At 36.9% G+C, this 12,327-nt stretch overlaps 2 protein-coding genes across 2 annotated transcripts; both read left to right on the forward strand.

Annotated features, from left to right (window-relative positions):
• The first annotated feature begins 1,919 nt into the window (after window positions 1–1,919).
• Window positions 1,920–3,375, forward strand: LOC147304148 (lactose-binding lectin l-2-like). Its single transcript, XM_086280602.1, has 2 exons — window positions 1,920–2,008; window positions 2,417–3,375. The coding sequence occupies exons 1-2, from the start codon at window positions 1,921–1,923 to the stop codon at window positions 2,848–2,850; spliced, it is 522 nt and encodes a 173-aa protein (XP_086136728.1). The 5' UTR covers window position 1,920; the 3' UTR covers window positions 2,851–3,375.
• Window positions 3,376–7,045: 3,670 nt separating this feature from the next.
• LOC147304149 (lactose-binding lectin l-2-like) lies at window positions 7,046–8,317 on the forward strand. The gene is made up of 2 exons (XM_086280216.1): window positions 7,046–7,255; window positions 7,890–8,317. Exons 1-2 carry the CDS (start codon window positions 7,168–7,170, stop codon window positions 8,315–8,317), a joined length of 516 nt encoding a protein of 171 aa, XP_086136342.1. The 5' UTR covers window positions 7,046–7,167.
• The last annotated feature ends 4,010 nt before the right edge of the window (window positions 8,318–12,327 follow it).

Here is a 12,327-nt window from a genome sequence, read left to right on the forward strand (position 1 = left end):
TAATCACTACAAGCACATCTGTTCAGCTGTTTGCAGACACTAGAGAGTGACTTGTATTAACATGTGTACATCATGAAATCTGTTGCTTTAGTATTTATGGTTGGCCAACCGGTTAATGCTAGGTAGCTATATCTGATTTTATGATTCACACACAGCTTAATGACAAAAAGGGCCTTCCCTCTACTGCCATCTCTACCTGTCTGTGAAACTTTCTCAGTAAATGGCATTGGTGTGTTTTGTCCTTTAATAAAATTAATAATAGAAGATTCATTTCTGATGCAATCCAGAGTATATTAATGAAACTGGTCTTAAATTATATGCAAAGTTTGTGACATCATGTTGAATTTATAAAAGTGTACCTTTAAAATAAGTGTTAGGGTTAGGGTTAACCCCCACACACCCCACTTTTCAGTTATTTATTTGTAAAAAATATTTGTACACCACTTTGTGTTGGTCTTTCATGTGGAATTCCAATAAAATTGATTCATGTTTGTGGCTGTAATGTGACAAAATGTGGAAAAGTTCAAGGGGGCCGAATACTTTTACAAGCCACTGTACAAACCACTTGAAGGCTATAAAAAGATAGAGGTTCACTTCCAAATGTCAGTTTCCACTGTTAGAAATGTTATCAGGAAACTTCAGTAAAGAGATATGGTGGAAGCTCAGATGAACAAAGCTTTAAGACGATCACACAAACCTCTCACATGAGTGCCAAATATCTGCAGGACAGTGTAGCTGACACAGCAGTGGTAATGATCTGCTTTTAGATTAGTCTGGTTACTGCAGGGGTTTTATTTTGGCTGCTTTACAATTGTAACAGACACAAGAGTGCTTAGACATTTTTATACAAGGTAAATATCTCAAAGTGGAAAAGTAAAAAAAGAATTAACACACAGTCTTTTTTAAATGAAAAAAAAAAAACTAAACAGGGTTTGTTTTGTATTTTTAACTGGAAAGATCACAATCTTCTGTTTCCTCTTCCTGGTACAGTCATTTATCTGTTTTCTTTTTGCTGATAATGTGATTTTATAATATAGTAAAACCATAATTATTCAGACAAACAAACAGTGAAGTAATTCTACTAAACCAAAGGTGCTAATAGTTGATCTATTTTGTCATTTACTGCCATAGGAGAGTCACATATCTCTGGGTCCAGTACTAAGAGAGGATCCTCTTGATTGTGTGGAGTTCATTCTGTCTTTGTTTAATGGAGCAACTCAGGAGTTTTTACCTGTTAGAGCTCTGAACTGTCCTGTTTGATTAGTCATTGTGCTGATAACGCCTTTATGACACAATAAATATAAATAACACATCAAAAAACAAACAACATTTCTTCATGTGTTGGAAATTTGATGTTTTTTTTCTGGCTTATGTTAAATATTGTGTATAGTTTAGAGTTTTGAGCCATTTGCCCAGTGATGTCACACCAGCAGTGAAAAGACCCTCTCACTCAGCTATAAAAGAAAGCAGCTCCAACTCTGCAGGAATCTGAACATCCTGTACAAAGAAGCTTCAGCAGCTCCTCATCATCTTTGAGACTTAAAGCTCCAACATGATCTTGCTCCTCTTCTTGTTTGGGTGGCTCTGGATGCTCAGTCCTCTTTAATGTTGAGAATTTGTTCTGCCTTTGTATATTATTATCCTATTACTACAAAAACAGTCACGTTCTTCTGAGTCTGCCAGGAGGACGTGGCTGTTCAGCAATTATTAATTTCTTTAGAATCTGATGGTGTTTACTGGCCGGTGTTAGTGATGTTTACTGTGGAGAGTTTTGTTCCATTTGGTCAATGATATCACAGTGATCGGTGAAAACACCCTCTCAGGCAGCTATAAAAGAAAGCAGCTCCACCTCTCTGCAGAAATCCTGTACAAAGAAGCTTCAGCAGCTCCTCATCAAAGGTTGAGACTTAAAGCTTCAACATGATCTTGCTCCTCTTCCTGTTCAGTCTGGCTCTGGGTGCTCCTTCTGAGTCTCCTTCTGACGGCAGTGAAGTGAAGCTACAACATGGTAACCATCCTATATTCTGACTCTTCTTTCCCCTCCTTTATTTAACTTTATGTTTGTGGGGGGGTTTTATTATCTTAATCACAATTTAGTCAAATACTCCAAGATTTTCTGTTGTCTGTTTCAGCAGTCAGTGATACAAAATTCTTGGTGTTTCATTGTAACATAGATTTTTTTTTTCCCCCCGTGTCAGATAAGTTCTACTATTCTGTAGAGTTATGATAAAGACCTGCTAATAAACATAATAAGAGCAGCTTATTTCTCTGCATTTTTTTAACTTTCACCATGTCAGCTGTGCAGACGTGCTTTTCTGATATTCTTCAGAGGTTACATCAAAGAAAAAATGTCAGTCACACTGGCAAAAACAGTTATTTGTTTTTCATCGAGTTCTGACTGCTGTGTCTTCTTCAGATGACCACAGAGTTCAACTACTGCATGGAAACTGTCCCCCGTTCTGGTACAGCTTCAATGGCCGCTGCTACAAATATGTGGCCACACACATGAGCTGGGCTGATGCAGAGCTCTACTGTGTGTCACAGCGAGCCAACCTGGTGTCTATCCACAGCAGGGAGGAAGAAGAGTTTGTTAAATCATTAATTAAGAACTTTGACCATGCTGAGCGATGGACCTGGATTGGACTGAGTGACATCCATAAAGAAGGCAGATGGATGTGGTCTGATGGTTGTGCAGTGAGTTTTGTCTACTGGGATACTAGCGAGCCAAACAACAGTGGAACAAAAGAGCACTGTGTTCACACTAACGTGCGTGAAGTAAAGAAATGGAATGATCACCAGTGTTCTCTCAATTTAGCTTCTGTTTGTGCAACACAAATAACCTGCCCTTAGAAATTGAAATGTATCTTTTCGCTGCATTGTACAGAAGCAAATCGTTTTTGGCCCATTAATAGATGTTTAAAACTGCTCCAAATAAAAAGGAAAAAACAATTAAACATGAAAATTCATCATCAGTGCCACCACTGTTTAACTCTGGGGTTACAGGTCCTATGAGAAAACATGCAAGCGTGTAACTGGTGTCACAGACATGCGCTTGCATGTTTCATTAGCACGCAGTTAGTATTTCAAATAAGGATGAATGTAGAAAATGCACCTCCTCATTGATCTTCCCAGAATAACTTCAAGTCTAATTACAGTTTTTATCAATCGATTTGGCTCAATTATCACAGGAGAAAAGTTTTCATGCAGTTCTCAAACAGTGAGGGCATTTTTTAATCACACAGGCTCAACTGCACAAAACACATTGATTTTAACAATCATGTTTCCACATTTGGCAGCGTTTTGGTGGCTGTAGCTCAGGTGGGAGAGCAGGCCATCTACTAACCAGAATGTTAGTTGATTGATCCCACTCTGCTCCAGTCTGCATACCAAATATTCTTGGGCAAATTACTAACCCATGTTGCTCTCTGATGCATCCATCAGACTGTGAATGCTGTGTTAATGTCTGTTAGGAAGCGCTTAGGAAAAAGTGCTTGTGTGATTGGGTGAATAAACAAGTTGTGTAAAGCACTCTGTAAGAACCAGTCCATTTACATGAACAGTCAATCACTTCAACTCTGAGATGAAGAAATAAAATCCTTTAAAGACTGTGCTATAAAAATGTTTATTTTTTTCCTCAAAACCTTACTGACCTCCATAAAGAAGGCAGCTGGATGTGGTCTGATGGTTGTGCAGTAGATTTTGTCTACTGGGATGCAGGACAACCACACAACTGACACAAAGAAGTGGAATGACTGCCCATGTTCTGTCATTTTACCTTCTGTTTGTGCAGTATGGATAAACTGCACTCAGAAACTAAAATTTACATTTTCCCTGCACTGTTGATGCTGTCTGTCTTTAGTGTGTTTGTGCAAAAGTCACAAAATTCCACGAACCTTGATTTTCATAAATGTGGAAACAACCACTGGCAGCTGCACTCAAAGGGAATATTTACTCATCGTTTCAATGTCAAAATTATGAAAGCAAAGACTGTTTTAGGTGAACAAATAAATAGTTAAAACTGCTCTAAAGTAAAAGAACTGAAAAGCTATAAATAAAAACTCATGATCAGTGCCTCCATTGTGTATCTCTGGGGTTACGAGACACATGTCTGCAACATCAGTAATCACATTTCATGAGTAGTATTTAATAAACACTAAGTATTACAAAAGGAGACAAATGGAGATTATTCACATCTACCTTTATCGTTACCAGAAAAAACTCTAATGTAGTTAAGATCTATAGTTTGGCTTCATCCTAAAAAACACACACAGAATAATATCACTGAGGAGGTGAGGAGAGAGGTACAGCAGTGAGTGTCTACAGCCACAGCCTGTAAAGGTAACATCCAAAGAAGAAGTTTGACTGTTTTTCAAGCTTATGTTAAATATGACCAGCGGTTAAAGTGGGCTGGAAGGATCCTGAACTGTATTCTGGTTCCCTCGGTTAATGAGCAGTTAAATCTTATAGGCAGATGAATGTGTGTTACTACAATCTAAAATTTGATTGTAGGAATGTTTTCAGGTAACTAAATACTACTGCCCTAGTACCTGCACTTTGTTGTAGTTTTATTGTATCATAAAGGTCCTTCTTGGCAAAGTGGAACCTTTAGATCAGATCTTAAAATGTGAGCTCTCCACTCTCCTTTTTTTATAACAGTAAAGCCTCATCAAAATGAGTAGGAGGCCAACATAGAGTCACTAAAGACCTCTGTCTATACAAACCACGGTCAGACATGTCATTTTAAAAATAATTTAAATAAAACCACTGAAAGGCTATAAAAAGATAGAAATGCACCTCCAACTGTCAATTTTCATTGTCAGAAATGTTATTTTAAAAAACTTAAACCAATAAGGTGGGAGTTAAGATGAAAGCTGGAAGATGAAGAAAGTTTTAAGGCTGAACTTCACATTTTAGGGTAGAAAGCGACACAAACCCCCCACATGAGTGTCAAATATCTGCAGGACAGCCTAGCTGGCACAGCAGTGGTTATGATCTGCTTTAGTTTAAAAGTCTATTTACTGCAATCTTTTTGTTTTGTTTGGTTTATTTAAAAATTGTAACAGACACAAGGGCATTTAAACATTTGTACAAGCTGTAAATAAAGTGGCAAAGTAAAAACAAAAATTAAAGATTAATTGTACTTTTTTTTCTCCTCTATTTTTAAAATGTGCTTCTTTTACTTTATTTTTATGTAAAAAGAGGGGCCTTTGCTTTTTCTTTTTTTGTCTGTGCATCACATTTTCTTTTTTGTAGTTGCTCGTGCCTTGCATGCCTTAGTTGCAGTGTTTCTTCTTCATTGTTCACTTGTTTATTTAGACATGTATAGAGTGATTAAGTGTATAACTCTTACAGTTACATAGACAGTCTTTCTTTTTTATTGACTCTGAACAGGCCGGCCACAATCACTTCATTTATATGTGTTCACTGCAATAAAAAGTGTGCACAAGGTTTGTTTTGGATTTGTTTACTGAGAATGATCGCACACTTCTATTTCCTCTTCCTGGTATAGTAACCTATTCTGTTAAGCATTTTGCTGATGATGTGATTTTATAATATAATAAATCAATAAATACTCAGTCAAACAAACAGTGAAGTTCTCTGGAAAAGGCCAGAGCTCAACACGTGTCAATAAGTAGTTAAGTGATGTCTTTGAGTTGTGGATAATTTTACCAAAACACACTTAAATCAGTTTTGCAAAAAAAGACTAAAAGTTCAACGATGATCTCATAAATAAATAATATGTCTGTCCTGAGGCTTTTGTTAGAAATGAGGTAAGCTAACTAACACTAGGAAAGACAAGCCGTTTCATTCATATGGACTTCACTATGAGTTTAATTTCCAGCTGTTTTGCTTTTCTTTTTTGAAAAGCAGAGCTTACTTATACTGGACCCATCCTACTGTCTCTTTCTCCTGCTGAGGTCCAGTTCTAGGCTCAGCATCAGCTGGGAGCACGTGCACCTGGACCAAACCAAAACATGAAATAAGGAGGGGGGAGGCTGACTGGATATTATTGTTGTTGCCAAAAACAAAGCTACATTAATCATCCTCTCTGTTGTAGCTCAGGTCTGTTTTTTGGTACTGCAATTATTTGGATTAATATTAATAAGATGTGACCAAAAATACTTTTATAAACTGCTCAATGTCATGATGCCAGAGTTTTCTAATGACATGTAGCTTTTGTGACAGCTGGTTTGATATCATGATAAATATCACACATATCCAACAGGTGTGTATCAATCTGAATGCATGAAAACATTATTAGTGTACTTACTACTATTACTATAATTACTGCGTAGAGTAAAAAGTAAGTATTTCTGTCTCTCTCCTTTTGCATACTTGCACAGAGGCAGTCAGGCGATATTCAATATGCAATCAAATAATAAATGAGTTTATTGATATCCATTGATGTCTATATAAAGCATTGTGAGATCACAAAAAGCTTGATAAAGACTAAATGTATTCAAAAATCATGCAGTTTGTGGGGATAGGTTAAGTGACTAATCTAAATTGCCCATAAGTGTGAATGCAGGAGGGAAAGTGGTTGTCTCTCTCTCTGTGTGTTAGCCCTGCGACAGACTGGCGACCTGTCCAGGGTGTACCCCGCCTCTCGCCCTATGACAGCTGGGATAGGCTCCAGCGCCCCCCACAACCCTGAAAAGGATGAGCAGAAGCGAATGGATGGATGGATGGTATTCAAAAATCCATCTATATACCAAAGGTCCGAATTATGTTATTTAATTTATTTTAAAATGTGTATTTACTTCAACTTTACTGGCTGCTATAGCAGAGTCACATATCTCTGTCTGGGTTGACTACATAGAGAGGATCCTTCTGAGAGGGAGAGTTCAATCTGTCTTTGTTTACTGGAGCAGCTCAGGAGTTTCTATTTGGTCCTTCCTGTTAGAGATCTGATTCACCCTGTTTGATTAATCATTATGCTGATATAGCTTTGTGGTACCATAAACATAAATTACACATCAGCTCAGTTCATTGGAATTTGATGTATTTTTCTGGCTCATTTTTAGTGTTATTGTTTACAGTGGGGTGAAAACACCCTCTCAGGCAGCTATAAAAGAAAGCAGCTCCAACTCTCTGCAGAAATCTGAACATCCTGTACAAAGAAGCTTCAGCAGCTCCTCATCACACTTTGAGACTTAAAGCTCCAACATGATCTTGCTCCCCTTCCTGCTCGGTCTGGCTCTGGGTGCTCCTTCTGAGTCTCCTTCTGATGACAATGAAGTGAAGCTACAACTTGGTAACTGTCCCACATTCTGGCTCCTCTTTTCCTTCATTTACTCATTGTAGTTTATTTTTTGTTTTTGTCTTTTTAATATTATTTAGCAAATAATAGATTTTAAATGCACTTTTATCATGTTTCTTGTTTTGTTTTGCTCAGGATAAATATGTGTTAGTATAATTGGGGATACATGCATTAATTTGGTTCCACATTTCAAACCTCCAGCAGAACCAGGCTCAGACAGGAGCAGCCATTTGCTGTGACTGGTGGAACTTTAGGCCTCATCAAAAAGAAAAGCTTAATATTAAAAGTAAGATTAGTGTCCTGAATCCAAACTGGAGCTGGTTCCACAGTAGAGGAGGCTTAAAGTAGAAGGCTCTGCCTCCCAGTACACTTTACCTCAAAACCACAAGTAAACCAGCAGTCTGAGAGCAGAACAGAGTATTTAATACCTTGTATGTGAGGAGAAAGATTTTATATTTTAATCTGGATTTAGCAGGGAGCTGATGCAGAGAAGCTAATATGTAATGTTTCTTTCTATTCCCTGAAGTACATACAGAAAAGCAGCCTGACACCAGGTCTCTTCAGGTTTCTTCTGTTACTAAAAAACAAATCATGATCTTTTTCCTCTTCTTGTTTCTGTCTTTTTCAGATGACCGAGCAGTGAAGCTGCAGCATGGAAACTGTCCCCCGTTCTGGTGGAGCTTCAACGGCCGCTGCTATAAGTATGTAGCTACACCGATGAGCTGGTCTGATGCAGAGTTCCACTGTTTGTCACAGGGAGCCAACCTGGTGTCCATCCACAACATGGAGGAAGAGAACTTTGTCAGATCCCTGATCAGGAACTTCGATCCTGCTCAGAGACCCACCTGGATTGGACTCAGTGATGTTCACAGAGAGGGCAGATGGATGTGGTCTGATGGCTCTGTGGTACGCTTTTTTAACTGGAATGCAGGCGAGCCAAACAACTTGGCAGGAAAAGAGCACTGTGCTACAAACAACTTTAGCTCACATAAGAAGTGGAATGACTGCCCATGTTCTCTCAGTTTTTCATCTGTTTGTTTAAAACGCAAAGACTAATCCAAGTTACTAATTCAGCAATGGCATGGTATGTTGACATGTATGGGGATTCCACAAAAAAGATAACAATGTAAACTTTTATGTCAGTTTTGTTGATCTGTGCTTTAAATTGATAAAGTATTCCTACTGTTTCTGTATGTATGTAACCATTGAATGACAGAATGTAAAGAATCCACACACGCAGACCTGTCTGTACAACGCTGTTGGCCTAATGACACTTATCAACTTTCACAAAACAGTAACAGGGACTTTTTCATAGTTTTCAGTGCATATCTTATCTTCACTGGGTTAAATACACCATAACTTATTTATGTGATTTGTTTTTGCTTTGACATCAGAACACTCATACAGAGGCCACGTTGTCATCTTTGTTATGGTTAACCATGAAATTAGTTCACTAATTGTCACCACTAAAGAAATACTTCCTCCTTTTGTTGTCCAGTTGTAGTTTATTTTATCCAAACACACATTAATGCACTTTTTTAACTACGATGTGTACAAACAGATGATAACATTTTATTACACTTTGATGCTTTGCAAAGCCGATTTATGTGGTGAAACACAAATCAGTTCCTTTTGGAACAACAACTGTAAATAACAACTGATAAGACTGATAAAATTGAATATATCAAAAAAATGTTCAATTAAGGTTTTCTCACATCTCTGGGAGAACTGACAGTCTTTCGAGCTTGAGATAATAATGAACATTAGCTGTTGTCCAATGACATGAACCCCTTCTCTGAAAGCCATAAAAGAGTCTGTTAACATGTCTCTGCAATATTCTCAGTAATGTTCAAGCTCCAGGAAAACATCAAGGCCTAAATCATCAATAAAAATGTCTTCCTCTTCTCACTGGTTGTGGCTCTGTGTGCTCAGTCTGGTCCTGATGAATGTGAAGGAAAGCTACACTGTGGAAAAACACAGCCACACCTGTGGCTCGATTAGATTGGCTGACAGAAAAGGAATACCATGGCATTATCCTAAATCACTTATCCCAGCTTTTCCACACAGAGGCTAATTATCAAACATTAACCATAAATTATGTGTAAAAATGTCAAGTGACACAGGGGGAAACTGAGCAGACGAGGACATCTGGTGACAATTTCATGTCAATAACACCTTTACAAATATAATTACTTAGAGAATTGGTGACGTGTTCAAATATGTATTTTACCCACTGTATATCTGATCAGTTATGATGGAAAGTGTAAATAAATCAAATATCTCAGTGTCATACTAAGGTGTCATATTAAAAGGAATAGAGAGAAATTGTTCTTCAGGTCCCTTTGCTCCCCTTATGAAGTACTGTTTGTCCGTGATGTGGACTGGGGTACAAATTGTGGCAGGATCAGCCTGATGTTATTTGTATCCCACTTTAACTTTGCAGTTTAAAGAGCTAACATCTCCAAAATTTCAGGTGAGTTAATCATTATAAGAAGTGTTTGTGAACAAAAAATCAAAAATGTGGGACACTGTTTATCCGTGATTTGGACAGCCCAGCGTGTGCTCCCGACGCAGGGGAAACTAATTCTGTCGTGGAAACCTAACTTAGCACCACCATTGTGCAGGTGAAGCCAAAGGCAAGATATGCTTCATCATTTTTCCTTAATGTCCTTTGTACCCCTTTTGTAAAAACATAGAGAAATGCACCACATAAAATATTGCAAAAGGAAAAGGTTGTCTTGCATGAATATAGTGTACAAACTCAAAACACACATTTCTCCTAAAAATTAAGTTGTGCAAATGTGAACAAATCAACTTGTTACAGATATTCATCTCCGCTCGAGAAAAAAAAACAATCCCACAGAACAAAACTCCACCAAACACCACAATAATACACAGTAAGGCCAAATTAATAAGTCTTCTCATCAGACATTGATGCTTCTTTACTATGTGACTCAAAAAATAGGAGACAGATGTTTGTTTGTTTTTTTAAAGTTCATTCATAATAAAAACTAACTGTAAGATGTTTAACTATAATGCTGTCTGTATTATTGTTGAAGTCCTAAATTATCACCTTTAAAGTGTTTATGCTAATAACACTGTGTACAGTAAGACAGGCATGGAGAACAGCACTGACTGGGAGAGGCTTTGAACAGATCACATACTCGTTTCAGTTAAACATATAAGACTTACACAATTATCTACCTAAAATCTATTTATTTGAAATATCATCTTATGTACAATTATAATGTATTGTTCATCTCCCTTAAATAAACAGGCAGCCTTAAAGTATGAAATATTCATATATGAAAACACATAGATTTGTCTATTGCCTCAATGGTGGATGGAGCCCCACAGGCCTCAATGTGAGCTTGAAGCCATTTATAATGTTTAAGTTGTTTAATGTGTAGGCACTCATGATAAACAGATTTTGAATGAAATTATAGGCATTGAAGCCATTGAACCCAGTCAAAGAGGTGGTAATATTAATTTTATCAGATAAAAAGAGAAGCATTCTGGATATTTTGTTTAAAGACTTCACACCCGAGAGGCATGAATGAGGATTTTTCTATCAATGAGTTTCTGTGAAATGTACCTTTTGTGTTTGTATGTTTTTGACTAGATTTTGGCATTGTCTCCCTCTTTTAATGTTCTTGTACTCATATTAACTTTTTATTTTTATCTTTTTTATTTTTTATATTAACTTATTTGCATTTTTTGTGTCCAGAATCTATTTGTACTGTGACTTAACCAATTAGCCAATACCACCTCTTAAATGTCAATTGTTCAGGTGGTTTATCTGTGAAGGTGTGATTGGTCCATTTGAAAAAATTTCAGTTTCTTGTCTTTTATTTAAACACAAACGGTTTCACATTTTACAATGACCCTGATGAAGGCCACAAGCCGGAACGAGCTGGTCACGTAATAAAGTTGTTTCTCATTACTTTAAAGTGTTGCTGGAATCTCCGCGTTGTCAACTCATTTTATTTCTCTTTCTGATAAGAAAACTATTCAATCAGATAGTTATTTGTGGTGAATTAAATAAAGTTACAGTTTCAAACACCTTTTAGCACCACACACTGAAATTCAAGCACTTAACAAACCTTGAAAATATAGTATTAATATTAAAGCATTTTCAAGGATTTCAAGCACCCGTACGAAGCCTAATAGATTGATCTGGAGGTCAAAGTGGAAATAATTCTATATAGACCTTTTTATTAAAACTATGTTTCATACTGCCATTGTTTGTATTGACAGGATAGAGACAGTGAGAAAATGATATGTGGGGATTCTAAATACCACGTTACTTTGGACCTCTGACCTTTTCTATAAGGTCAGACTTTCCTAAAATGTATTTTAGCTTTAAAATGTGCTTAAAACTCTACTGCCTTTGTTTCTAAAAGTACATTTATAGTTTACATTTGAATATCATGTCACATTTCACACACGTCACAGTTAATCTCTGATTTTAACTGCAATACAAACGTCTCATAGCATGTTTAAAATCAACAAAGAAAACAAAATGTTTCATTTTGTTTTGGTGGTTCAGTTTTTTTTTATTGACAGTAAGATGGCCTGCCATAATCAATTTATTTCTGTGCATTTACTGTTATTAAAAAATATATTCATGTACTGTAAAACCTCACAAACTTCTATTACCCCTGTTTAATTTATTTATTGAGTCCTGGGTTGTTTAAGTGGGTAGAACAGAACAGCAAATCAGTGCATGGGGGACATTAGAGCCAGTGTCTCTAACACACCCTGCTATAGAAAATATGATCAAAGTTACCAGTGCATAACAGAGTGGCCAGAATCCAAACACACATTTGTCTGTACAATCAGCCTAATGAGACTTAAATGAACTGGACTGATACTTTTTTAGCACCTTTCTATTCAGTTGAACTCTCAAAGTACTTTCTACTCCAAAGCTTCATACAGCAGCATTCTTGTAATGTGATTTATTTTTGGGGTTAAGCCATGTAGAAGAGTTTCCTCACTCCTGAGAGGAAAAGATGTTTGTGGTTTGAATCTTCACAGCTGGAATGTAAGTACCTGTTATTTACTTT

The sequence above is a fragment of the Aulonocara sp. 'chitande type north' Nkhata Bay genome, linkage group LG22 (genome assembly GCF_057382095.1).
Source record: "Aulonocara sp. 'chitande type north' Nkhata Bay isolate Kocher_YH1m ecotype deep benthic linkage group LG22, A_spYH_male_GT1.1, whole genome shotgun sequence".
NCBI lineage: Eukaryota > Metazoa > Chordata > Actinopteri > Cichliformes > Cichlidae > Aulonocara > Aulonocara sp. 'chitande type north' Nkhata Bay.

Coding starts and splice junctions, on each gene's coding strand:
- LOC147304148 (XM_086280602.1), top strand. CDS start 1,921: ATGATCTTGCTCCTCTTCCTGTTCAGTCTGGCTCTGGGTGCTCCTTCT. Junction 2,009..2,416: donor TGAAGTGAAGCTACAACATG/GTAACCATCCTA, acceptor TGTCTTCTTCAG/ATGACCACAGAGTTCAACTA.
- LOC147304149 (XM_086280216.1), top strand. CDS start 7,168: ATGATCTTGCTCCCCTTCCTGCTCGGTCTGGCTCTGGGTGCTCCTTCT. Junction 7,256..7,889: donor TGAAGTGAAGCTACAACTTG/GTAACTGTCCCA, acceptor TGTCTTTTTCAG/ATGACCGAGCAGTGAAGCTG.